Source organism: Choloepus didactylus, chromosome Y, assembly GCF_015220235.1.
Source record: "Choloepus didactylus isolate mChoDid1 chromosome Y, mChoDid1.pri, whole genome shotgun sequence".
Taxonomy (NCBI): domain Eukaryota; kingdom Metazoa; phylum Chordata; class Mammalia; order Pilosa; family Megalonychidae; genus Choloepus; species Choloepus didactylus.
This window is the reverse complement of record NC_051335.1, coordinates 12,923,327-12,950,927: the sequence shown is the minus strand read 5'-3', so window position 1 is coordinate 12,950,927 and position 27,601 is coordinate 12,923,327. Positions and strand designations below refer to the sequence as shown.

General features: G+C 43.9%; 2 protein-coding genes across 5 annotated transcripts in view; one reads left to right on the top strand and one right to left on the bottom strand.

Moving 5' to 3' along the window:
• The window catches only part of GPM6B (glycoprotein M6B), a 44,944-nt gene extending 21,999 nt beyond the window's left edge, over positions 1 to 22,945 (top strand). For 2 of the 4 annotated variants that reach the window (XM_037822793.1, XM_037822795.1), the window contains 6 exons: positions 8,707 to 8,893; positions 10,448 to 10,601; positions 15,169 to 15,340; positions 17,404 to 17,477; positions 18,326 to 18,391; positions 20,904 to 22,945. In XM_037822793.1, coding sequence (XP_037678721.1) covers positions 8,707 to 8,893; positions 10,448 to 10,601; positions 15,169 to 15,340; positions 17,404 to 17,477; positions 18,326 to 18,391; positions 20,904 to 21,053 — 803 coding nt within the window. In that variant the 3' untranslated portion in view covers positions 21,054 to 22,945. Of the gene's footprint in view, positions 1 to 8,706; positions 8,894 to 10,447; positions 10,602 to 15,168; positions 15,341 to 17,403; positions 17,478 to 18,325; positions 18,392 to 19,356 lie in introns of all 4 variants that reach the window. The other 2 variants (XM_037822794.1, XM_037822796.1) reach the window with 1 other exon arrangement.
• A 1,582-nt stretch (positions 22,946 to 24,527) lies between these two features.
• Positions 24,528 to 27,601, bottom strand: part of OFD1 (OFD1 centriole and centriolar satellite protein) — an 83,594-nt gene continuing 80,520 nt past the window's right edge. The window contains 4 exon segments of the mRNA XM_037822705.1: positions 24,528 to 24,687; positions 25,023 to 25,093; positions 25,623 to 25,772; positions 26,561 to 26,829. Coding sequence (XP_037678633.1) covers positions 24,528 to 24,687; positions 25,023 to 25,093; positions 25,623 to 25,772; positions 26,561 to 26,829 — 650 coding nt within the window.

Sequence of the window (27,601 nt, the reverse complement as noted above, 5' to 3'; positions counted from 1 at the left end):
AGGGTGTAGGGAGACAGGAAAGTTTTAGTGATGAAGAGTAGCAAGTGTACCTCAATATTGTGAATGTGATAAAAACTACTGAATGGTATGCCTGGGAGTTGTCGAAATGGGAAAGTTTATGTTGTACATATGTTCCCACAATTAAAAGAAGAAAGAACAACTAAAGAGACAGTGATAATTAAATGAAATACATGACACTGAACGGGATCTAGCAAGGGAGGAGAGAAGGCTCAAAGGGACAGTACTGGGACATAAGAAAAAAATTGGAATATAGAATGTGAGCTATATATCAATGTTAAGTTTCTTGAAATGGATAACTGCACTTAAGGTGGTTACATAAGTGAATATCCTTGTTCTTAGGAAATGTACATGGCAGTATTAAGTATTCAAGGAGCATGATGTATACAATCTACACTCAGGTGCTCAGAAAACAGATTGATGGAATTATACAGCAAATACAGCAAAATGTTAAAATTGATAGATCTGGGTATCTGGGTTGGTAGGGTAGGTTGGAGTTCTCTGGGGTATGAATTAATTTGGAATTGTCCTGTAAGTTGGAAAGTATTTCAAAATGCAATGTCAAAACAAAGTTGAGACAATCAGAGAAACCTGAAAAAAAATTCATGTTCCCAGGCCCTGCCCTCGCTGGGGTGGCGCCCAGGAATTGGGATGTTTTAAAAGGTTCTGCAGGCAACTGAGATGCACACTAAAGTTTGAACACCACTGCTGTATACACAGAGGATCATAACCTTGGTTAAGAAAATAGCTCCACATTACAACATCTTTTGTAAAGGATTTCATTTCAAAATGTCCTTCTGAAGAACAGCATACATACACTTAAAAATCAAAGGCAATCTGTATACATATTTGCTATCAAGATACCCAAAGCCAAATCCCCACATCATTAGCAGACAGTGCTATTGAATTTGAAGCAACTTCTTCTTGAGACGATGTTTTTATATTGTCACTGAGTCTTTTGGATTATAAAAAATGCAGAAATATTCTATTGTAGAGCTGCAGGCAAACAGCAGAGCTGAGGCTATGTATTCATCATCTATTACAAATTACTCCAAAACTGAGTGGCTGCAAACAACACATACTATCTACATTTCTGTGGGTCAGGAGTCTGGGCGTGGCCGTAGCTGGGTCCTGCATCCTGGGGTCCCTTGTTGTCAAGTTGTGGGCTGGTGCTGTGGCCTCATGCAAAGGCCCGACCGGGGCAGAATCCACTCAGAAGTCCCCTCACGTGGTTGTTGGCAAGATTTGGTTCCTTGAGGGTTGCTGAACGGAGGCTCTAGCCGCTCTTGGCCCAAGGCCTCTCTTGATTCTTTGCCATATGGGCCTCACCATAGCTCACTCAGGACATGGTCACCAGCTTCATCAGAGAGAGCTAGTGAGCGGGCAAGAGAGAATGCCAGCAGGACACAAGCCACTAGCTTTTAAAACCTTAGCACAGAAGCGATGGCCCATCACCTTGCTGTGCTCTGTTGATTAGAAGCAAGCGACTAGGTGCAGCCACATGCAGGGGAAGGGGTTATGTCTCAGCATTCTCGCATTATATGGTTGACCTTTTACATCTAGGACTGTAAGAAAGTCAAGAGAGAACTGGGAAGCAACCTACGTATCCCGTAAGTGATTTCTCACGTAGCTGTTTAACGGGGCACCCCATGTAAATTGACTTCATGCTGCCCTCTTAATCCAGGCTTTTGGGTTTCAGGCCCCTTTACATTCTTAAAAATAGAGAACCCCCAAAAGCGTTTTTGCTTATGTGGGTTATATCAGTGTTTTCTGTATTAAAACTATAACTGAAAACTTCTATAACTGTTAAAGTATTTATTTGAAATAGCAATTCCAGTACATGCTAACATAAATAATGTTTTGAAATATAACCATTTTTCAAACAAAATAAAACTTTAGTGAGAAGAGTGGTATCGTTTTATGTTTTTGCAAATCTTTTAAACATGTTTTAATATCAGAAAACTGGATTTGCGTATCTGCCTGTGCCTTCAACCAGGGGCATCTTGTTTTGGTTGATGGATTTGATATCCTGGTCTCTCACAAATACGTAACTGGAGAAGGGAAGAGTGTCTTAAAATCTTTTGCAGATAATTGTGGAATTCTTCCTTGATAAAACACCAAAATTCAACAAGTGGCGGTTTTTTAAAGCTTATTTGTAATATGGAATCAGAAACCGTATCAGTGAACTTTTTATACTCTGTTCCATTAAAATGTGTTGTTCTACCTTGCACTTTGAGTAGGTCTTACATTCAAGAATGATTTTGCAACATCATATGCTAGTCACTTGGAAAATACTCATTCTCTGAGTTGTGCAGATTTTCCAACTGTTGACACACTTCATTATGATATCAATCACATTTGTTCATAAAACCACCGATATCATCAAGAGGTCTCTCGAGTGTTGGGAAGCTGTCGATCTCACTATGGAACATACTAGTTTTCCAACATTGACTGGCAACAGATTACTGTCGATTGTTTTCTTTGAAGTGATCATTCACTTGGTTCATTTTCATGAAAACTTCTGCCCAAAACCTGCGTCTGAATAACTAGAGTTTTTCTGTCATTCTTTTAAGGAAAGAAAGAAAAAAAAAGTGTTTCATGAAGAATTGTGCTAGTTTAGCTTGCAACTCAAACAATTGCACAGGAATTTTTCCTCCAGACAACCATATTTCAGTATACACAGCAGCAGTGCTTTATGCACACGTCCCATTTCATCACATGGCATATTAAGATGTGTACTCAGGGGTTGAGATTTCACCAAATTCATCATTTTTGCTGCATCATCAAGGGTGTTCTTAAGTAACACTGGCTTTTCTATACATTAAAAATTTTTTTTACTGTAAGTGGTGGTAAAGAATGAGTCGACGCTTTGTACGCTTTGGTGCTGCTGTCTGACTGGTTCTAAGGTCAGCGGCTGTGCTGTGTCTCGGGGCCTGCCAGGGCTACAAAGACCACCTGTGAGACCCCCTGTGCTGTGGCCTCACTGGGCAGGGTAGTCCGTGGACTTGCAGGATCCAGTCACCAGGGAGCTGGTGAGAAATGAAGCAGCTCGGTCTTCTCTCTGGACCTGCCTAAATAGAAGCTGCATCTTAATGAGATCCTCAGGAGACCCATGTGTGTATTACAGTTGAAGAACCACTGCTCTCTAACAGGGGTCTGCTGACTTCTCTGTGAAGAGCCAGATAGGGAAGATCTGTGGCAACTCTTCAACTCTGCAGTTGTAGCTTGAGAGCAGCTATGGACAATATGTAAATGAATGCGTGTGACTGTTTCAGTAAAATTTTATTTATGGACACAGAAACTTCAATTTCATATATTTTTCATAAGTCAGCAGTTACTCTTCTCTTGAGTTTGCCCTCAACCATTTCAAAATGTAAAAACCGTTTGCAGCCTGTGGAACCCATGGCGAGCTAGGTTTTGCCCTGGGGCCCGAGTTTGCTGACTCCTGCTCTGTAAGTGGGTTTTCAGCCTGGGCTGCTCATTGAAAATATCTGGGCCTCTCTTTAAAAAAAAAAACAAACAAACCCTAATTCCTAAGTCTCATCCCCAGAAATTCTGGTCTGGGGTGAAGCCTAGGCATCAGGATTTTCAAATGCTCTCCAGATGATTCTAATGTGCAGCAAAGTTGGAGACCTCCTGCTCTATAATGTTTTTAAGACGAGGTAGAGTTAACTTGTGCATTTTAAAATCATTTTTATTTCTTTATTTTTAGAATTTGGCAGCATCACCAGGGTCACATGCTGTAACCTTAGCACAAGGAGGCTCAGTCTTGGCACTGTTTGGGGTCTGATCATTACCTGTCATGAGGGGCTACCCTGGGCATTGTCGGACATTTAGCAGCATCCTTGCCCTCCACCCACCAGATGCCAGCGGCAACCCCTGCCCAGTTGTGACAACCAAAAATGCCCCCAGATGTGGGCAAATGTCCCCTGTGTTAGCCAGAGATGGGGTGGGAAGTGGGAGGCAACACCACCCCTATTGGGAACCACCACTGCTGGGCTTAGGTTGTCTCACAGTCAGCGACGCCTCTGGCTGGGACGTTCCCTCAAGCCTCACTTAAGTGGGGTTCCAGCCACCCCCGTCTTCCCATGGCTGCTTGTTCAAAAGTTGCAAAGCTTGGTTCCTGCTCCTTTTCTCTTTCCTTCTTAATTTTTTTTGGCTCATTAGAAATGGTCAAGTAGCAAAGAAGGCTATGTGCAGAGGGCTGTGTGTTTGTGTGTGTGTGTGTGTGTGTGTCTCCCCATCACATTCATTCCCTGGGCAAGAATCGGTGTCCTGGGCCCGCTGGCCCTGCTTCTGAGTCAGTGGTCAATCCGCAGCCAGGATCACAGGGAGCTGGTGGCAAATCACTGGGCTGTGATGGATGCGCAGCCATGGCAATGGCCTCCGCAGGGCAGAGGACAAAACGGATTTTATTCTGTTGTTCTGCACAAAAGGTTCTAGGGGAATGCTGGAGATAGAATGGCTATTGAGAGTTAGAGGCCCTGGTGGGAATTTTTTTGTTCCCTACTGTGCAGTTTATATTGAAACTATTTTAGGCTAAAGCACACTAGAGTTTTTTGGTTTTGTTTTGTATTTTGCGAATCAAAACCTAAAATTCTCTTTTAGCCAGAGACCAGCCAAGTGAAGGCCTGAACACGGTATTAGACCAATAATAATTGTGGTTTGGTGAGTGGTAGTGAGAATTCTGGATAAAATCTGCTAGAAAGCCTGACATTGATTTTTTTTTTTTTTGAATGTGAGTAGATCACAGTTATCAGAAAAATGCTTTCCTTGCTTGCCTTTTCTGGTTCATGTTGACCAACTTTGTCATTGCCTATTTGGAGCTTGGGAAAATTCAACCTGTGGGTTTGCAAGAGTAACCAAGGAAAGCATTGCCCTTCCTTAGCCAGCATAAACTCTTAACAGGGCATTCTGCTGACACCACACCCATGTCTGGAAACATCCTCCTTGGCCATGATTTCTACAGGGAACAGCCTGAACCCAGATCTGCTTCCTTTATCTGTGTGGGAATGCCAGCACCGTGAGGGGAGTATCTGAGGCAGGGCACTAAAGCATCTTTGTGAAAAATTCCAAGGTTAACAGTACTTGCTTGGCTCAGAAGCAGCACTCTAGTTGTAGTCTTTTCAAGACAGCCAAACAACTTGGAACGTTTCGATTCTTCTTCAGTGCAGTCCTTGGAACTTGCCATTTGATTGGCGAGTGGCTGTGGCATCGTGGCCCTACGCAGTGGGCCACTTCTCAGGGAGAAGACGGCAGGCGCCACCGAACACAAAGGCAAGGCAGCACTTTCAACCGACTCAGGGTGAGAAACGGGCTTCTCAGTCTTTCAAGGGCACACAAATTGCCTGGGGATCACGATAAAATGCAGATTCTGATCCACCAGGCCTGGGGTAGGGTCCAAGGTTCTGCATTTCTCCCAGGCTCCCTGATGAACCTGCTGCTGCTGGGCCAGGGGCCACACTCGGTGTAGCCTGTCGTCTAAAGCACTTTGAACTGATAAATGGGTCACTCATGTCTTTTCTCGACCTCTGAAAGTTTAAATGCTGTTTAATAGTAGAAGCACCCACCTCAAGCTCAACAGGTCTGAAACCAAACTCAAGTCTTTGTCTTCAAAGCCTGGCTCCCTGCCCATCTACCCTAGCTTAGAAAATGCCACAACACCTATCCATTTCTGCAAGCTGGAAATTCTGGAGTCCTTCTTGGTGCTCACCAGTCCCTCCTCTTCCCCATCCGCTTCTCCCCATCAAATGCTCACCAAGTTATGCACATTTTATGCCCTACATATGTCTCAGACCCACCAATTTCCACTTCCACCACCTCCACCCTGATCTGCGCCCGTCACCTTTGCCCTGTACTATCACAGTGGGCTCCCACTCACCTCCACGTCTACTTTGCTCTCCTCACGTCAGCTGCAGAGGACCTTTAAACCTAGTCTGTGTCCTGTGCTTAAAAATGCTCAATGGCCTCACAGAACTCTTAGGGTCAAGTCCAAAATCCTGAAGCCAGCCCAGAAAGCCCTAAGTGCCCACCCCATTGTCACTCTGTTCTCTCTGTATTCTCCCTTCTTCCATGCCACAGAGCTTTGGTTTGTGTTGTTCGTGCTTCCCTGAACGCTGTCTCTTAACCCATCCTTTTCTCCCTTTACCCAATTCACTGAAATTCCTCCTTCAGATTCCAGCTCTGGAAGCCTTCTGTGGCCTCTCCACAAACACCTAGGTCGGTCCCCACTGTTTGTGCTCAGAGCACACCTCATCTGAAACCAATTGGTTAATGTCCACTTCCTCCAAAGAGTAGACACTCCATTCACTGTCTTAGCTGCTACTTCCTTTCAGAATGAGGGAAAGCTGTGGATGCTCCTGTGGTGATACTGCATGGCACACGGCAAGTCCTTTGATAGTTTGGTCACCATCCTCAAGAAGACATGGTAGGCCAGGGCATGTCTGCCTTTGCAGCTCATATTTCTGTTTAACACTTGTCTTCCCGTGGCAGTGGACTCACCTCCTTGAAGGCAGAGAAGGTGTCTGCTTTCATATTTGTATCTCCACTGCTGAGTGCGGTGCTTGGCACCTGGTAGGTCTTCAGAAAGTACTGAATTGATGAAATCTAAAGGAGTACCCAGTTGGAACTCAGCTCATGTTACCAAAAAAAGTCAAAATATCTTCCAAAGCAATGCTCTGCAGTGAAGGAATGTTCTAGATCTGTGCTGTCCAGTAACAGTAGCTGCTAGCCACCTGTGGCCATCAAGCTAGTGAGATCAAGGAATGGAATGTTTAATTTTATTTAATTTTAAGTAATTTAAATTTAAATAGCCGTATGTGCTAGTGGCTATCATATCACAGTCCACAGTCCCAAAGCCACACGACTCTACCCAATAAGGACCAGGTACAACTTCATTAGCCAGGCAAGTGGGCATTTGCCTTGTCTTTATTGCCACAGAGGCTGAGAATGAGGGGGGGTTGAGAGTGATACAACACACAAATAGCTCTCTTTTCTCTTTACACAATGCGATGCGTTGAGGCCCAAGATTTTAGTTTCTCTGGGTTTGGGAGCTTGGCAACAGTTTGGACTTTTAGTGCATCCTCTCACCTCACCCCAGCCCCCACAGAGTCACATGACAGAATAAGAATTGGACTCCATCCCCCCTGTTCACATCTTTCAAGTGTCCAAAGCTCTTCAGTGTACTGACTTGCTTGTGGACTTGATCTGGTATTGTAAACTGGTTCCCACTTGATGTCATTTCACAAATCCGTTTTAGAGGAGTTGGCGTTCCTGAGACTGGCTGGTCATCTATTGAAATAAAAGGCAGCACAGCTTTCTCATGAGGCCCTAACATCTTTTACTTTCCAATGAACTGAAGAGAAATCTGGTAATGAGAGTTTTTAGTCACTGCCTGGGTTTGTTTAAGCAAATGCTAATCTAAGATGGGTGCTCATTAAAATGGAAAAGTCCGTCTTGGGTGTTTTATGCTGGCTGGTCATTCCTTGTCTACTGTGAGCATGATCTGGGGGAAGAAATTGTAACTGCCTTAATGTGGTTGCCCAGAAGTAATGAACTGCTCTTGATTGCTGTTAAACACCATAATGCATTTAAAGTTCAATTTCCCCAACAACCCATTTACTTAAGGCTCTGGATAAGCTAAATGGGCAGGGGATGGGGGGCAGTCAGGAGAGGTCCCGGCCTCACTCCAAGGGTAGCCCTGTGTTACTGGAAAATAAATGTCTCCCCAAACTGAAGATGTCACCTGATTCTGCCCTCTGGGGAGGTCTTTATGGACACCTCAAGTAAAAGTGTATTGTACAAATGAAACCACCATACTCGCCCCTTTTTTTTTCTTCCATATTTAAGAGTAGATCTCTCTCCTTCATTTCACTTCATGGATGTTCATTTGTCTATTTTTTTTTCTTCTGTTCCTTTTCCTCTTCAAGTCCTGAAATCTCACCCACCGGTTCTGGGTTCTTCTTCTGAACGTGTTGGGGCTGGGGACACATGGAAGGCGGGGAGGTGGCGGAGGAACTAGAAACAAACTGTGCCCCCTAGTGGGAGAACTTTTATTAGAGTGGGGCTAACTTGGGATGTGGAGTTGAGTGAAACTCAAGTGGACCCACTTAAGTGGATCTTTGGTAACCGTACTTCCCAGCACTAGGCACCAAAATAACCATTACCTTTCCAAGGTGACCCCATTGATATCTTTTCGGAGCCCAGCACAGTACAATTAGTTACTTGAGTCTTCTGGTTGCCCAGGAGGTCAAAACCTTGGGAAAGACCACTGGCTGCCATAGACATAGATGTACTCAAAACCCCAAAAGGATGAGGTTTGGGAAAAGGTGACTGTTGCTGGCCACTCTTCTGCCCTTGTTAGTGGACTGACAGCCGCTCCTCACAGCCCTGTCCATCAGGAAGCTCTAGAATTGTGACTTACTCTGGAGCTGTTTGCCAGTTGACTGCTCTAACACTAACCACCTTAGCAGACCCTGGGCAAGTTCAACTATAGTCCCTCTTGGAGCCTCAAGGTCCTCCCCACAGAACGTGAGCTGACGTTCCTGCTGGCCCCCGGGGTGGTGAGGCATTGACCACAGCGCATGAGAGGGTGGACGGAAAAGCTGAGATGTCTCTGGTGTGTGCTCTTTGGGGCGATCAGATGGCACCTTGCCCGTGACAGCTGCGTTTTCTCTTCTTTGGGCCCAGGCTGCTTCGAATGCTGCATCAAGTGTCTGGGGGGCATCCCCTATGCCTCCCTGGTGGCCACCATCCTCTGCTTCTCTGGGGTCACCTTGTTCTGTGACTGTGGGCATGTGGCTCTCGCGGGCACTGTGGTGATTCTTGAGCAACACTTCTCCACCAACACCAGCGACCACACCCTGCTCAGCGAAGTGTGAGTACTCACTTCCCTTCCAGAATGGGTTTCAAAGGCAGCCACCCCACCACGTGTGCAGATAGACTGTGGTGTGCTCCCCTTTTTTAATGAAAGCACACTGTATGCAGGTGGCCAAAGGTCCTTGAGAGAAGGAAAAAAGAAAGGGCTAGGGATGCAGTGGGTGCTTGGGACCCGGGATGGGATCCCTCCAGGGACTGGCCAGGACACTCCACACAGGGCAGCCGTGGACTTGGGAGGCTGCTGCAAGGGGGTAAGTGGCTGCTGCCGTGGTCACACCCAAGGGAGTCAGCTTGGTTGCTTGGTTCCTGACTAGCAGACGCCCTCCAGTTTTCTCACAGGTGATGACCATCACTGAGCTGATAGGAGACCCCAAGGAGTTCTGCCAACTCTTAAGTCTCCAGGAGCAGTATGTTCATATTAGCTGTGGCGGGTATCCTCCAGTGCAGAAAAGGGGAAGAAAAAGGACTTCGCTGTAAGTCGCTTACTTTCCATCCTGGAATCTCTCTCAGTACAGTCTCGACAACGCCCGTGCATGAAGATTCTCTTGAGGTTGCGAGCTCAGCAGCGATGTGCTTATTGCCTTCAAATATTTTCCCCTTTGTTTCCTTCAGCATTTTTTCCCTCTCTTTGAAGCCCAGAGTTTCACAGTGCTTAGTTTCCTGTGATTGTCAGAAACTTCTTCACCAGTCAGAAAAAGACATGAATGGATTTTTATGGAGTAATGGAAACATGTTGGAAGGGCCCTTAGGGAATTTGTTTTTTTCTTTTTAATCTGTTTTTGAATGACATCCAAAGTAATGAGCAACGGGGGAAAGTTACAGGAGGGATCGACCAGGACAAGGGACCTGTTGTGTGTCAAGTATGTGTGAAGATGACCAAGACAAATCTGGGAAAGGCAAATTGATTGAATTAGCTGATGATCTTAATCAGTGGTTCTCAAACTTCTGGGAAGCTTTAAATAATCCTCATGCCCATGGCTTACCCCAAACCAATTAAATCAGAATCTCTGCAGGTGGGACCCAGGTACCAGTGTTTAAACCTCCCTGGGCAATTCAAATGGGCAGCCAAGGTTGAGGACTAGTTACCTGGGTCATCATCAGCTTTGACAGGACAATGTCTATTGTGAATTAAGTTTTTGTGCCATGAACTTACTTAATGCACTATTGCTTGTGTAATGATCTCATTGTACAAACATCTACCCAAGTTACTCCTTACAGAAGCCCTGAAAGCTTATTTGGGAGTTTTGTCCAAGTAACATTAACATTTGGCCTGGCTGAGAAGCATTTTAATATGGTGGAAAGAATGTGGGGGCTCCTGGGCCAGAACTCAAATGCTGGCCCTTGCATGTATAACTGAACCCCCCAATGTGAGTCTTTACTTCTGTGCAAAGTGGGCATTATAATTCCCCATCACACAGGACTTGGATAAGTATTAAAAGATTGCAACTGGGCCCCTGCCCCTGCCCAAAGGAAACTCCTCTCTCCAGAGTTAGGTCATTTCTTTGCCATGCAGTGAATTTAACTTTTCAGGACCTCCTCTTCCTTTCCATAGAATACAACTGATGCAGTACATCATCTATGGCATTGCATCCTTCTTCTTGTATGGGATCATTCTGTTGGCAGAAGGCTTTTACACCACGAGTGCAGTGAAGGAGCTGCACGGTGAGTTTAAGACCACTGCCTGCGGCCGATGCATCAGTGGAGTGGTGAGTGTTAATCCCTGACGGCTGACAGCCTGACACACAGCAGAGCCATGCTTTTCTTCCCACCCTGGATACAATATAATTTATTAGGGAGCTGTTGAGAGCTAAGTATCCCCAGTCTAAATGCTCCCGTATGACAATGCTTAATACTACTATTATCTATCATTTTTAAGCTTCTTATTGTAGCAACATATATACAACTCAGTATTTCTCATTTTAACCACTTTCAAGGGTACCAGTCAGTGGTGTTAATCACATTCACAGTATGGTGTCAGGATCACCAGTGTCTCTTGCCCCAGTACCTCCATCACCTCACACAGAAACTCTGAGGCCATTAAGCAATATTTCCCTCTTCTCCCCATCTCAGCCCGGGCCCCCAGTAAGCTACAATTTACTATCTGTCTCTATGAAATTTGCTTCTTCTAAGTAGATCATATAAGTGAGATCATACAGTATTTTCTTTTTTTATTTGGCTTATTTCACTCAACACGGTCTCTTCAAGGTTCATCCATGTTGTAGCACTTATCAGAACTTCATTCCTTTTTATTGCTAAATATCATTCCATTGTGTGTGTATACCACATTTTGTGTATCCATTCATCTCTCTAAGGACACTTGGGTTGCTTCCACCTTTCGGCGATTGTAAATGTTCAGAGACACACTTTTATGTATTTCTCTTTGTTGGATAAAATCTATGATTGAATTGAGAGTGGACAAATGGTCCATGACACAGTATTGTTTTTACCACCATAGAGTTAGAAATAGGAAAACCCTCTATATGTTATGGATGGTAAATTAAAATCTCTGGCTGGAAGATTAAATCAGATGTTTCCCTTATCAACCTATGGGCATTAAGTTTACTGAAGATCTCTCAAATGTAAAATTCCCATTGTGAAAGGTCATTTCCATATTGTCTCAATCCTTGTCTTAAGTTTTTGTCTGTGATGACAGATTGTGGCCATAATTTACATGTACTATTATATATCACCACAATCCTTCTGGAAGTATTTACCAAGCACCCACTGTACCACACACCCAGCTGGGGACTTGGCTAGTCATTTGGGAGTGCAAAAATGAAAACACAGGCTCCTGTTCTCATGGAACTCATGGGCTAAGACAGGGGTTAGCCAACTATGGCCCGTGGGCCAAATCCAGCCCCTCATATTTTGTACAACCCATGGGCTAAGAATACTCTTTACAGTTTTAAATGGTTGGGGGCAGGGGAAAGAATTTGTGACATGTGAAAATTATATGAAATTTAAGTTCCAGTGATCGTAAATACACTTTTATTGGCATACAGCCATGCCTATTCGCTTACATATTAGATGTGGCCTGCAAGTTGGAAACTATTTCCTCTCTAACCTTTCACAGAGAAAGTTTCCTGACCCCTGGTCTAGAGGAGGACAAATTTAAAAAGCACTAATTAAGAGGGTTGACAGGTCCTGCATCAGAGAAGGAAACTCAGTGGGGGGTTGAGAGGCTAGGAGGAGAGAAGCATTTATGGTGTTTGAAATGTGACCCGATGAATTTGAGGTCATGGTGGTATTTTCACATTGAAATATCTTGTAAGCAGCTGGTTCCTTGATCTGGCATTTGAGAGAGGAGTCAGGTGTAAAGAAAACAATTGGGAAGTCAAGAGTGTCAGTGCAGGGGAAGAAGTCACGAGAAAAATCAACATGGGCCATGGGCTGTCTGCTGAGCACTGACTGCGCTTCCCCCTCTTGGTGAGGAGAGGATGTGAAGTCTGGCTCAAAACACCAAGAGAGCTGATCTCCACGTGAATCCTCCTTAAAGGGGGCCGCGGATTGCAGCATGCTTCTGTATGGCCAGCAGTGTGAGCCTGGGCAGGAAGGGTCTGCGGCGCTACGTGAGTTAAGTTTCTCGGGGCAGGTGAGACCATGTGTGGGGTGGACACTGTCCCCCACAGCCGCTGGTTCCAGAGACCTAGGGGAACTGTGTGGAAATGTGCTGCCCCGGCCTCTTTCTCTTTGGCCCTTGGTTTCTGCTAAGTTTCAGTATCTTCTGCCGGGTAGCCTGGGCTGTGGTGGAGGTGGCTGCCTCACCAAGGACCCCGGGGAAGAGGAACCTACATGAGCAGGGCAGAGGGGCCCAGGAAAGAGGGGAGCTGTGGGGTTCAATGGTGTGCCCCACTGGAAGGGAAGAGCCCGGTGACAAGGAACTGAGATGACACTACTTGAGGGGACAAGGACCTGATCAGAAAAGAGAAGCCAGATGCTAGTGTAGACATAAAGTCTGTAGACAGAGGAGCAGAAGAGTGATGTGATGATGTGGGGTGAGAGAGAGTGCACCGTCTCCCAGGGGTGTGGATGAAGGGAGGAGAGAGAGGAAGTCAGAGAGGGGGGACTGCCGGGGTCATGGTGAGCCTCAATGGAGACGTGAACCAGGGTTACGCAGTGGGTGGAGAGTAGGGGACAGAGTCATGCCGGGAGGGAGGCGGACCCTTTTGGAATGGGTGGGTAAGGGGATGGGTGCCAAGTCTTGGGCCTGGGCACCAAGCTGAGGGTGCATGGGCCACTAGGATGAGGAAAGGGGTGAGGATGGGGACTGTGGCTTCAGCATTAGACCTCTGGGGTGTGATGAGCAGGCAGTATGCCTAGGAGTCCTCTTCAGTCACAGAGATACTTGGGGTGGGGTCTCTCAGAACACTCTGGGCCGGAGATGATCGAGTTATCCATGTCGGAGTGGAGGATGTGAATGGGTTCCAGCCTGGGGAGGGAAAGAGCCCTGGGGTCCATGAATGACTCCTGGGCAGGCAGAACCTTCAGTGGAACTGAGGAAGAACAGCTGGAGAGGTAAGTGATGCTGTGGCATTCAAGGACTAAAGAAGTGGCAGGGAGACGTCCCCCCTGGGGTCAGCTGAACTGCTGTAACCTCAGGTCCCCCCTGCCTGTCACTCCTCCCTCGAACGCTGGAGGGTGGGAGGCCGTGGGGGCTTCTGTGCCAAAGCGCCAAGCCGGGGGGGCTCCCTCAGCCACCATGCCCCCTCTTCTAGCTGTTGTCTGTTACATTTTATTTGAGAAAAAGGGTTCTAAAAAGTTGAGAAGCTGCTGTTGGACAGAGAGGACCTGGGTCTTCATTCTCTTCGTCACTGACGATTCACCTGCCGTCCGTGTCACTGGTCACTTCTTCCCCATGCACTCTAGTCCTCACCAGGATTGTTGAGCTGATGGGCCACATGGGGTGTCAAAAAGATGGAGGTGATGGGAGGGCTGATGCCAAGCTAGAGCAATGTGCTACTGACTGCAAGAGGCACAGGTGTCTGAGGTGGTGGAGCACAAGGGAGCTGGTTTGTCCAATGCACTGCCCGCCAGGGACAGCAAAGCTGCCTCCTGCTTGGCCAGTAGGCCTTGCTGTCACCTGTCCTGTTAGGGACTAATTAGGTGGGCCCCAATCCAGTGTCACTGGTGTCCTTATGAGAGGAAATTTGTATGCAGAAGACAACCACGTGATGGAGGCAGGATGAGTTCTGCCACAAGTCAAAGAACCCCAGGGCCAGCCTGCCCCCGCCTGCACCCTCTGGACTGCAGAGGCAGGATGGCCTGGCCAGCACCTTGATCTGGACTTGTAGCCTCCAGAACTCAAAGAACAAATTTCTGATAGCTGAAGCCACCCAATTGGTGGCACTTTGTCAGGGCAGCTGTGGGGAACAAAGGGCACCTCTGACTGGAGGCCCTCACTCAGGAGCTCACCAAGGAAGCCACACTGAAGGCTTGAGGCCACCAAGGAAGGCAAGGCCTCCGCGAGGGGCTCTCCACTGGGCACTGTCCTCCCCTCCACAGCCCTGACCAGTGTGCCAAGGGAAGGCTTGCCAAGGCAACAAGTCACCAGAGCCTCTTTGGCCAGTCTTGATGGTGTTACTAAAGAGAAAGCCCAGTTCCCCTTACGAGGAAAGGAAAAGGATTCCTTTTTCATCAGATTTCTTGTGTGTTATGCGTGTGTTTAAGGCTATTTTAAACTTTTAATGGAGGCTCAAGCATCTGATGCTTTTAGTAATTTCACAAGATGGTGAAACCAGCAGAGTTCCTTTTGAGGGAGCGCTTCCTGTCGCCCTTGCCATTCCTACTGTCCCACCCACCCAGAATGTAGAGTGAAGGTAACTGTTGAGAAACTGAGAATTCAGTGGCTGTGAGGGCATCCCACGTTAAGGACAATGCTATGGTTGTTTCCGGAACTGATGTTTCGAAAGAGCACCACGTGGGAGGCTCTGTCACTGACTAGCTTTGTGACCTTGGACAAGCGATACCACCTCCTTGGGCCTTGTATCCCTGTCTATTGAGAGAGGGCACAGAAAACATCCCTGAAGTCGCTCCTGGCACTGATACTCTAGATTCCATAGCTAGGGAGAGTGTGAAGACCTATCCCCGGCTGCCACTTCTAGTTCTGCTCTCCCTGGGACGTGCCAGCTTTTCCTTCATCCTTACTGTGGCCTGGTCATCCTGAGTTCACCCCAAGGATTCAGTACTGCTCCCAGAAACACATAATTGTTCCTCTCAGGGAATGGCCTTGCCAGTTTCAATGATTTCTTTCCTCTTCCTCTCATTTTGGCTTAGTTCGTTTTCCTCACATATGTGCTTGGAGTGGCCTGGCTGGGTGTCTTCGGTTTCTCTGCAGTGCCCATGTTTATGTTCTATAACATATGGTCAACCTGTGAAGTCATCAAGTCACCCCAGACCAACGGGACCACTGGTGTGGAGCAGATCTGCGTGGATATCCGGCAATATGGTACCTCCTTTTCATCCCACTTACTTTTTTATCTTCTGGGGCAAAAGTCTGGACCCTAATTATTATGTGGGTGTCTTGTTAATCATCACTATCTAGTTTGTGCATGCTTCTATCAGAACACTTTAGACTTGTTCCCTGAATATGCTGTTTTCTGAAGTGAAACACCACTTACATTTTTAGTCGCTAAAAGGTATCAGTCAAGATTTTGTTGTATTTTCATGTAGTAAAAGCAGCTATTTTTAATGCAATTTTATTGAGATACAGTTACACACCATATAGTCCTTCCAGAGTATACAATCAGCAACTCACAGTATCATATAGTTGTGCATTCATCATCAATTTTAGAAAAGTTCCATTACTCCAAAATAAAAATGTGCACTGTATAATTCAATTAATTTGCACACCCAACTCTTCAAATCAGCCTTCTTTAAATGACCAATTGTTTCAACTTAACATATATTGAAAAAACACCAAAACTGGATGTACTTAAAGTCATCCGAAGGTGCTCTCTGAGAGCTGGCTTCCACTGCCATCAGCTGGTTCAAACCTACTTTCTAATGAATGGGATCCTCACAATGGGCAACTAAGGTGACAGCTGGCTCCTTTCAAGAAGCAATGGGGTGGGACAGTAGGGGACATTGGCTCCTCCTGTCAATTAATTTGGGACTCTCCTTCCCTGCTGAGTGAGGGAACGCAACATCCTAGGAAGGAGTTTAATTAGTGCTTCTAGCCAGGATGGCAGGAAATCATGTTCTTGGCAGAAATGATGAGAAAAAGCTTTTCATTAGAATCAAAGAGGAAATAACTGTCCTTTCAGAGTTTTCTGGGGAGAGGACTATTTCATTTCTGCTTTTGCTTTTCCTTTGTGGCTTTGTCCTCAACAACTTATCTTACAGCACAATACAAAACTATCCTAAAACAGCCCATCCAGCTCTTCTCCTAATTCAAAGTTCAAAGCAATGTTCTTTAAAATAGATGAAAAATCTGAATTTAAAAATTATTCAGAAATGAATGTCTAGATTTAGATCATTTCCCTATTCCTTAAAAATAAATATTGGTGGCCCTTTTTTTTGACCATAAATTTTTGGTCGTCAATAATCCTCTTTTTAGATCTTCCTATGTGCCCAGCTCACTATTCATGAAATCACTAGCTTCACTGACAGTTTGAGAAATCATTTCCCATTTCTTTGAAGCACATAGATTTACTCTTGGCCCATGGCAAGGATGAAAGGAATAAGGATTTAATAGCTTCCCTAGGATGAAAGGAATAGGGATTTAACATCTTCCCTACCTTCTAGAAGTATCATCTGAGCTGTGTTGAATATTTAGGCACAAATCTGTGCATTAAAGGGGGAAAAGGGCAGCACTGCATGGGAGTGCTCAGAAGTCCAGTGAAAGACACACCACAGAGAGGGCTTGTCTGATTCTCTGTGGTGAATGGCAGGCAGGGTTTTGCTTTTTTTTCTTTATTTCCAATCTGATTTTCAATCCAAAGGTGTTTCCAAATGGCAAAACAAATGAATTAAAAAACAGACATACAAAATCCAAATGCCAATTCTGTACTGGGATTCCAACAGATTACTCTGCCAAATCACTATAGAAGTTTCTAAGCATCTACTCTTAAGTTTGGTGTTTATCACACACACCCCCTCCTGTAGCAGCACCTCTCAGAGGCCACCCCTATCTGACCTCAGCATGCTGAAATCTGGGATGCAGAGTGGAGCTGTATGAGAGGGTCATCCTGCAGTTGTTTAACTACAGATAACGATAGGCCATAAGGTTGCTGTAGGAACAACCTAGCTTTGAAAATCAATTTTTACAAATATCAGCTGCACTGAACAAAGCATAGTCTGCAGGGGAAAAGTAGGTTGTGTGACCCTCTTGCGGACTAGCGGCCTGTGCTCTCGCCCTGTCTCCCAGTGGGGCTTCCTGTTTCTTCCACAAAGCTGGTTGTGCAAGAGGCGGGTCAGCGGCAGCTTGTAATAGCACTCAAAGTGGCAAGCACCCTACTAGCACGAGGCCCTGTGGTTTGCGTTAATGTCCTACTGGGATGCACTTTGCAGGTATCATTCCTTGGAATGCTTTCCCAGGAAAAATATATGGCTCCACCCTAGAGAACATCTGCAGCACAAATGAGGTAAGCCATGGGGCAGGAGGTTCCTAAGTCACTACAGCTGGAGGCGGAGGAAGCAGTTTTCCCAGCTAGAAAGGGCCAGAGAGGCCACGGTGCCATTCGGAAAAGCGCTTTCTTGTAGACTCTTTAAGACGAAACTGCACGTCATGGCTGCTATTCAGCCATTTTTGACTTACAAAAATGGCAGTTTCATATGGTTCAACCCATTCAGTGAAGGGCATAAGAATGAATTGGAGAGCCTTTCCTTTTGGCAGTCATTTGGGAGTGACCCCGATTCTACAACCCTGAAAATCCCTCGAGTTCTTTCTCTTTCAGAAAGTTTTTCAAAGTAGAACATTTGTCACAGAACAAATGTAAATTAATTTTCATAGAAAAGATTCCCCTAAATTTGAGCATAAACCAAATTTCTATAAATCAGGCCACTATTAATCATTTATATTTTTAAAGTGATTTGCTGTTATTTCTCGTTCATCTTTAATTGGCAGTATATCCCCTAACACTTTGGCTTCTAAAACCTAGTTAGAATTCGTGTATTTAAGATAATCCTAACATCCTTTGGAAAGGGAAGGCATGACAGCTGCTGCCAGCGCCTCCCCTCTGTTTGTATGTTCAGTTTGTATGTTCATCCTCTGGCCTGGGTCAAAGCAGGGTCTCCTGACCCTGGCTGCTCCTCTTCAACTGGTCTGGGGTGCAGCAGCCTGGGTTGAGAAGCAGGCGTGAAGGGAGAGCACCCCTGCCCCCAGCTTTTCAGAGAAGGCTTGTGAGGGAGAAAGGTGAAGCAGCACCCCAGAGTGGGGGCAGGCTGCTTTGTTCTGCACAAGAAGCTTATGTCAGCACCTGTTCTTTCCTAGTTCTACCTGTCCTATCACCTGTTCATTGTGGCCTGCGCAGGAGCTGGTGCCACTGTCATTGCCCTGGTGAGTAATGCCCCAGGCTGCCCTAGTCTAGCCCCCTGCCCTGCAGTCTCTATAATGACAGATTTCCCTTCCAGCTTTTCCCAGCCTCCTGGAGCCAACAGGCCCGGCCCTGCATGGGGCTAAACATCACCTGTGGGAATGTATCACGTCCTCTAGTTTGCAGGAAGTATTAGTTGTCTGCAGGAAGTACTAGCTGTCTGTCTGGGTGCAGACTGTAGGTGATATAATTTGGATTCTGTGGAAAGAAGAGAGGGTCCCAACCCCCGGTGTGCCTGTTGACTCAGACTAGCATTGTTGCTTGGTTGCATTCAGCCCTCAGTTTCATAACTTGGAAAATGGACAAATGAATGTTCCCTTGAGGCATTCCCCATTTCTTTGCCCCCAACCCCTAACAACTTCCAAATGGAAATATGCATCTCTGTGTACATACATAAAACACACACATACATTTGCATGTGTGTATTATGTAACGCTGGGGCTTGGTTTGTGATTTGAAGAAATTCAACATATTGGTAGAGCTCGGCTGCTCTGAAATGAGTCAACTTCTAGTTTTTCGTATCATTAAGTTATTTCTTCCTGTTACACTCCATGAAAAATACCACCCTGCTCAATCACAGTGGCGACCTTTTCTCTTGGCTGTGGAGCTCAGCTCTGCAATGGGCAGGAAGGGGACTGACTGCTGCAGAGCAGGCACTTTGGGAAAGATGAGGGGAAATCAGACCTTTAACGTCACCTCTGTTTTGTTGTTCTTCAAGCACACCCAAGTCTTCTAATAAACTCAAACTGGCTTTCACTTATGGCATAGCTGAGGACTTGTGGTATATGTGAGAGGAGAAAAATATAAAGTATGTGTGCACTAAATATGCAGACTCTTGCTGTGGGAACAAAGAAAAGCCGTTGGCTCTGAGCCGATGTCGGGCCTCCCTGCCTGTGTCTCACTGTCCTGTTTTGTTCTCTTCCACCAGCTGATCTACATGATGGCCACTACATATAACTATGCGGTTTTGAAGTTTAAGAGTCGGGAGGATTGCTGCACTAAATTCTAAATTGCCTAAGGCCACTAAGGAGCTTGAGAGAGCTCTACCATGTAGCGGGAAATATCACTGACACCTCAGACTAAAGCAGAATCTAGGTTTCTGCAGTTTTGTTACAGTAATCTGTAAATAGCTTTAGTTAACTTGTTTTGCATGGTAGATTAATAGAATGACTTACTGTACCTGAATTACAAAATAATGAGATCTGGATATTTCCACAGTTTGAAAAGGATTGAGTTACTCACTGACGTTGGTTAGCAGGCATTGACAAATGATTTTCTTAAACTTGAACTCTAAGCAATGTCTCTAAGTGAAGTATTAAAACTTCGGAATACCTGCATTGTCCCTTATTTTTGCTTGCTTGATAACCAGTTTCAACACTGAAAATGAAAACAAGTGCTGAAGATGAAATGAAGAGAACCGTTTTACTCTGGATTTTGTTTGGTCAGATTCTTTATCTGGAAAATATTCTGCAATCTACTTTTCTCGTAAAACTTTATGATCACATGGCTCATTACCAAATGCATGCCCCTAAAATAAGCCAGATGAAAAATACAAAGAAAAAGAAAAGCCACCCATTTGTTTTCTTCTCAAATGTATGTGGCTTTCCCCCCCCACCAACAGTCATTCCTTTTAGAGCCCCCAAAATTGGTTACCTTGAATTGTTGTTTTGGTTAGTAGTAACTGATTCCTCATAGCCAGTTCTCAAAATGCACTTAAGCTTTTAATGGGAAGAGAAACTGTGCCTGGATCTGAAAGTCTCAGATATGTTGAAAAGGAAATACGAAATCTAAGGAGCTTGAGAGGTAGACTTATTTTGCAGGAAATAGACGAAAGAAGTGTTTGCCATCTCAACTGTAAAGAATGATAAGGACTTTTATGTTCTGCGAAATGAAAGAATGGCAATTATAAAATGGAAAATGTGGTTTCATTACTAAAACTTTTAACACAGAGACTGCATGCTTTGCTTATAGTTCTTCAATTTGGTTTTTAAAGTCATTAATTTTTTCATGTTAAATATGTAGCTTACTATTATTTACCCAATATAAACATTGTTCACACTTTTAGACCTTTGGGGGGAATTTATTTTTTACCTACAGGTAGAAGAGATCTTTGCAGTGAACTTATTTTTAAGTAAAAACATGTGTTTCTGGACTTCTCTGTGTTAGTCTTTACAATTACTCTCGAAATGGTAAAAAAGCACCCTTTCATATTTCATTTTTGCTTTTTCTTAATGATAACTTTGGCCATTTTTTTAACGTTCATTATGTTTGTATACTAACTTTTTTTCAGCCTTTTAATTTAAGCAAACTAGTAGAGCATGCTTCAGCGTCTGAACCTCTGACAGCAGAATGAGCAGTAATAGAGAAGAACCTTCTCTCCCCACCTTTGAAAGTAAAGACCATCTAATCTGACTAGCAGCTTGCTTTTGCCTTCTGCCATGCTGACTAGCCATCATGCTCACCCTTCTTTTCCAGATCCACTTCCTCATGATACTGTCTTCTAACTGGGCTTACTTAAAGGATGCAAGCAAAATGCAGGCTTACCAGGATATCAAAGCAAAGGAAGAACAGGAACTGCAAGATATCCAGTCTCGGTCCAAAGAACAACTCAATTCTTACACATAAATGTCTGCCAGTGTGTTTCAGCTGAAGAATTTACAGCTCTGACAAATCAGCAGACAGCTGCTCTGCAGCACAGATGTGTACCCCACCAAACTAACACAGAAGTAGAAACACTTCACTGTCTCGAGCTGCTGGGATGTGTTTCTAGGAAAGCCTTCCAGTGGGTACATCTTTTTCTTTAGAACAGATATTGGAGGTTTCATGCTAGCCATTTTAAAAGGCAACACTTTGACAAAATGATCGTTTATCTTTTGAAATTTGTGGCACGTGCACCCTTATTGCTAGAGCAATCCTACCAAGACAGGCTATTCCGTGATGTGCCAGCATCAAGGGATGTGACCATAAAAACTCACGGATGCCACCTGTCCTCAAAATAAATGTATCCTATAGAAAACAAAATGGAATTGGTGTGCAGTGCAGTTCCATTTGACAGCTGACATTTACTCAACTTTGGCTCATCAAAGATAATGTGATCCTTCTACTTAACTTCAAAAGAAAATTGTTTTTAGTTGACTTCCTCCCCCACCCTACCCCCAAGACCAGGACACATTAATTACCTGAGCTGATCAGAAGTCAACTTTTCCATTATGCTAAAATGAGTCCCTATAATTCTGCTGCACCCACTACTGAATAAGCTGGAGTCGAGTGTGTCTTACTGACAAGCCTTCCAGAATCAATTTTATAGTAGACTTCATTTTAATAAAATGGTAATGGCCCATTTGTTGTCCTCCTTGGGAAATAAATGTCAGCTCTGCCTTAATGAATATTTGCTTTAAATTTCTAACTCCTCCAGGGACTTTTGTTCCATAAATGTTTTTCTTAATTAAGAAGTGTTACCTTATTAAAATGACCACCATTCTACACCATTCTTAAGTGGTCTGGAGAGTGAGTTTACAGTTTCATACCAACTATCTAAAACCTAACGCAAATAGACCACAGACCTCTTACTTTTATAGACTTGAATATTAAGTAATTTAAATTAGGGTTAGTATTTATTTCAATTTTTCTCATCTAAATCTGAGTTTCCTGGAATAATAAAGTGCAAAGTTCAGCAAGAAAACTGCTTGCATTTAAGCCATTTACAGAAGAAACTTGCCTTCTAAATCATTGTGTTCCAGAACATTAGGTGACTATAGGTACTGGGTATTAGTGACGGTAACCTTTGTGTTGTTCTTTATGAAATGATACATGTAACTGCTGGGTGCATCAGTGCTTTTTAATAGGGGCTGCATAATCTAGTTAACTGTATATTCATGTTAAGAGTAACCTGTGGTTTGGCTGTTTCCTGGATTTTAAAACTTATACATGTGCAGAAATGTATTAAAATGAAAGGAAGCATACCTTTATCAAGATGCTATTAAAATTGAATACTCATCAAGTATGATATTTCACTTGGATTCTTTTTTTGGTTAAAGCCTAAAAATGCCTCTGTGGATCTTTTTACCTTCTAATTGGGAGAAGCTCTCTTGTATAACAGTAGTTTCCAGAATAGCATAGTGTTCTGTTTTCCTGTTGCATGACAGACTTAATTTCCCTCTCCCCCTGCAGTGGAGGCGCTGTGGCATCCAGTGTGCTACAAGAGGTAGTGTCTAAAGCCTAATTTTACTTTTCTAATTCTGGTAGCACTACCTGGAATTTTTGGAAGTTTTGTTTAAGTAGTCTAATGTTTTTTATGTAAAAAGCATTAAATTTTGCTATGTATAAATTTTTGTAACCTAACAGTGAATCAATATTTTCTATCAGTGCCAAGGGCTTCCTGTAGTTCTATTCAAGTGTTACAATAAATATTTATAGATAATAGTCAATACTTGTGTATGCTTATTTTAAAGAACTATTTAGGTGGAAACAGTTGTGGATGTACTACGAGTAATGAAATAAAATTATAGCTTCATTTACTTGCCTTTTTACCATACATAAATCCTATCTTTCTTTGTCCTCAGTATGGTGTCACTTTGCAGTAACATGCATAATCAAGATTTCACATTTGCAAGGTCTCAGAGTGCTGCATGTTTTGTTTCTCACAAAAATCCATTTTAATCGAGAGCAAGCTGAGAAAATGTCGTAACCCACTGGGCTGTAGTCTGCAATTTCTGACAAGCTTTGCCAAGGTATAAAAGTCTAGCAGAAGCCTATCAGAAAGAGTTATTCAGGTGCACAGAAAATCTGGATCGAACAGGTATTCCACAAAGCAGCAGAATTCACTTTTCCTTAGGATTTCATTTACAAACCTGTTTTAACTACTTATCTGTCAGCACGATTATGCACCTGGATTTTCTACATCTGACATTCCTGGTAAGGACCAGCCATTGTCACTTTTTCCACTTAACATTTCTAACAGACTGCTGGCTCATTCACACCCAGGAGAACAACCAGGAACTCAGTTTGTGTGCTGTCTTGCACACTATTTAATACCTTCTGTTTAAGTTACATGCATCACCAGAAGAAACCTGGCTAGATAAGACCACGTGAAGTGTCTTAATTAGTAACAGTAATCCTGCCACAAAACAGAGATTTTTCCACTTCTATAGTTATACCTTGTGAAACTTAAGAAATACAAAGGAAGAGCTTACCATTTGAAAACCAAGTGAAATACATGAAGACAAGATTCTACGGTATTAAATTTTAAAAAAAGTCCTTTCAAGGCTTTTTAATGCTATGATAGTCATAATAGTATACAGCATTTAAAATAGGTAACCACCTTGCAATAAGTATCTCTTCCTAAATGAGGGCATCTTTCTCTAGAAAGTATTTGTGAAAAGTTACAAATCTTATTGAAGGTAACGTCTTACTGAAAGTAACATTTACAAAACGGTTATTAGAATAAATTCCACATAGAAATTTTGAGGAAACCATCATACAGAAAGAGTTAAGTTGGGTTTGGCAAACTACATTCTTTTTTTCCCTATTCTGTTATTTAAGCTTTATCAAGCCTAAGAATCGCCTGAGGAAGATTTAAACAGGTGTCTAGGTCCTATCTCCAGAGACTAATTCATGGGCAAGAGAGGCTGTGTCAATCAATTGGTACTGACACACATGAAATACTATGTAAGATGGACATGATTTACTTTTCTTTAAATGGACTTTGCCTTGACATGCAGTATTAAGAATACTCAAAATTTAAAGTGACTGAAAAAGAAGCTAGAAAAAAATTTATGAGTTATTTAAACAAGGGCTTTGTAAATACAAATAAGGTAGGGCAGGCAGACTAATATTAGAAAGTGTTATCTGAGGTGATATACCTTGCTTAAAATAAAAGATGGCAAATTCTTGGTGGCAATATGATTAAATGTTTTGATATGTAAGTTGATAACGAATGGTACCTGGACAACTTATTTTTTTTAAATTACTTTTAAAAGTACACTTTAATGAAAAATTTGAGTGTACTACAAGCCCAAGGAATAACAAACCCGCAAAATGTCTCCTTTCCAGTTTGTTAGATAAGCCAATGACCAAACAAATATCACTGGCAAAAACAATTCAGCCTGGTTTGGATTTGTAGAGGGAAATGCTCTCCTCTAGGCTCTTGCCAGAGAGACAGGCCCAAAGCAAGCCTTCTGTGTTGATATCTGGGTGGCCATCAATTTTAACACTGACAGGCAGGTCCTGGAGGCGAGTACTGGGGAAGATGGCATCTGCTCTGGAGGGGAAACACAGGCTGGACAGCAAACATTCTCACCAAAAGTCTTCTGGTTCTTCCTGAAAAATGCCCATGAAACTAAATTAGGGAAGGACAAAAATTAAAATGGTTTATTTGGGGTCTTCATAACGTACTTACTCCATCCCTTGGGCATTTCTGCTCCTACAATTTCTATCAAGATCACTCTCACAGGTTAAAAAAAACAATTGATTTTGTTGCTGTTAGTACTTTTGACCAACTCAATAATTTCTTACAATTGCAAGCTTCCCCTGCCTAACAAAACCAGCAACATGACAATGTTTGCCTACAGAATACAATGTTCTGGAAACCCATACCTTTCTTTGGCACTAGGTGGTGGTGTGTCTGATAGTGATCTTTCTCTGGTGACTATCATTTTTGAGCTCCACTACCAAGAAGGGGAAAGAATTTTGAAATTAGATGTTTATGAATTTTATTAAACACTTTATGATTTCTCTTAGAACTATTTTTGAAATATATACGTAATTTAATTTAAGAATCTAAAAAGGAGGTGACATTTTAACACTAAATTTATTGAGCACATGAAAATAAGCTATATGGTTTGCATTCTCAACATCCAAAGTGTTTCAGCCTTACATAAAAGAGTGCCGTCTCAGGCTGTGCTAATGCATTCATCACTGACAGATCTTTCTTTCTTGTTTTTAAAAAAATAAGAGACAGCCCAATCTTCACAAGCTTTCTCAAATGAAAATCTCTTAAATCTGTGTCCCAAGTAAAAGCTATAAATTTTATAATATATTTACAAGATGTGAGGCTCCGCTTGAACTTTGGATTGTCTATGATTTCACTGTTTTGTCTTCAGTGGAGAAGACAGATTCCTGTCAAGGCTTGAAAAGCACCCACAAGAAGCCCTACTGTCCCCTGCCCATGGACTGTCCTTCACATGGCCTCTTCACCTCTGCCGAGGCCTGAGCTTGCCCCTGCTGAGTGAGCTGCATGTATTTCTCTAAAGGATCCTCACCACAAGCAGATTTGTCTTTCATTTCTTGAATACTCATTTCTAATTATTTTTCCATTTCAAGTGTCAATGATTCTTCAATCATCCTCTATAAAATATGGGCACCAAAATAGGAAATACACAAATACATTTTTTTAAACTTTTCAGTTTAAAAATGCACACTAATATAATCCTGATCCTTTAAGTACAACCTGTATACCAGAGGATTACGTTTTAAAAAAAATCAAGTCATGTTACCATTAAAGAGAAGCAAACATGCCACCTCAATGAATGAAGGGATAAATTTCCCTAAAGTGTTGTGTGCTTTAGACCCAAATTAACCAGGAGTCCAAGGAACATGCGTAAGGAAGATTGATTCAAATAAGACTAGCAGGTGTGCTAAAGGGGCCAGGGTCAGCCGACTGTCTCAGACCAGTATCAGGACACAGGAGGCGGCGGGGGCCCTGGGAGCAATGTGGCCTGGCAGTCACTGCCTGTGGGCTCCTCTGGTCCCAGCTCCGATCCCAGCTAGTGGCCCTGGAAGACTGTCTTCTGTAAACTCCATTTATAAAGCGAAGAGCTGTGGCAGAGCACGGGCACAAATGAGACTACGTGCCCAAGTGCTCTCCAACACTGCACTACGCTATGGAACTCAGAGAGGTTATCCATGGCCTTTCTTACTGCTCTTATGAAAAGGTGAGGAAAGGGATGCCTATGGCAGGTTTTTAAAGAATTATCTAAGTGTTAAGGTGTATAAATCTTACCACAATAATTTTTTTTCAGAAAAGGAGTTACCTGTCACTCCAATAACTTTGGGACCCACTAATGACTCACCTCCCTAAAGTTAAGAACTACAGGTGTATGACACAGACCAGAGAATTAAGTCAAACTTATTACCCTTTCTTGATCCAGGTTTTCTAGTTCTCTTCTTTCCCTTTCTAAAGCTTCTTGTTGTTCACACTGCCACCTTTCTTCTTTCTGCCTTTGTTCTTGCAGGTACTGTTCCCATAATAATACTTCTTCCCTCTGCTCTTCAAATAGTCTCTCATCTATGTCTAACAGAGCAGAAAATAAAGAGCGAATAGCTTCTGGCATCAGATTTTTCAAACAAATGGGGCACCAGTTTGCATGGCTCCCGGTCAGTCTCAGGAAGGCTTTTCTTGATTCTTAGCTGACCTTGTTGAACTTCAAGCTGCTGTCCCACTTTCACTGTCTTCATGTCCTCAGACCCGCTGCTGACCCTGCGCCCCACCTTTTACTTTACTGAGGTGAACATGAGTCATCCTCAACACGAACTACACGGCAGCAACCATCCACCATGCACACTGCCTCTCGGCCTCCCTTCCCAAGGCTGAGCCTGTATCTTCAGCCTGTGCACCTGATTCCGAGTCCCCGTCCCCTCGGGGCCCTGATGCAGCCTGAGCCCATTTCCCTACAGAGTGGCTGTATTAGCTCTTTCCCTTACGCCCACTGAGGTGCTCAAGTCTCCTCCCCAGATCAAAGCAAAACCAAACTCCCCCCGTCTCCCTGATCCAGCGCCAGGCCACTCCTGCTGTCCTTCCCCACACTTCTCTGGGGTTGGCACACTCATCACCTCTGTAGCCACCTGTCCCAAACCCTGCTCTCCAGCCCTGCCTCTCTCCCAGGCCTCAGAGCTAGGTTTCTAATGGGTCCCCCACCACCACCACGTGGACCTCCTGTGGCTGACACCATCACTACCATCCCTGTAGTCACTGCCACCCACCAGGGCTGACAGGGCCTACCTGCTCCTCCTGCTGCTCTAACAAGGGCCCTTGTCACCATGGACCCGGCCTTAGACACGACCAACCCACTGGTCTCCCTGACATCAAGCACTCCACGTTCACTGGCACCAGAGCTATTTCCTGAAGGGGACTCGTGGACTTGATGGATTTGCTTGTGTAACGTCTCCGCTCTGAT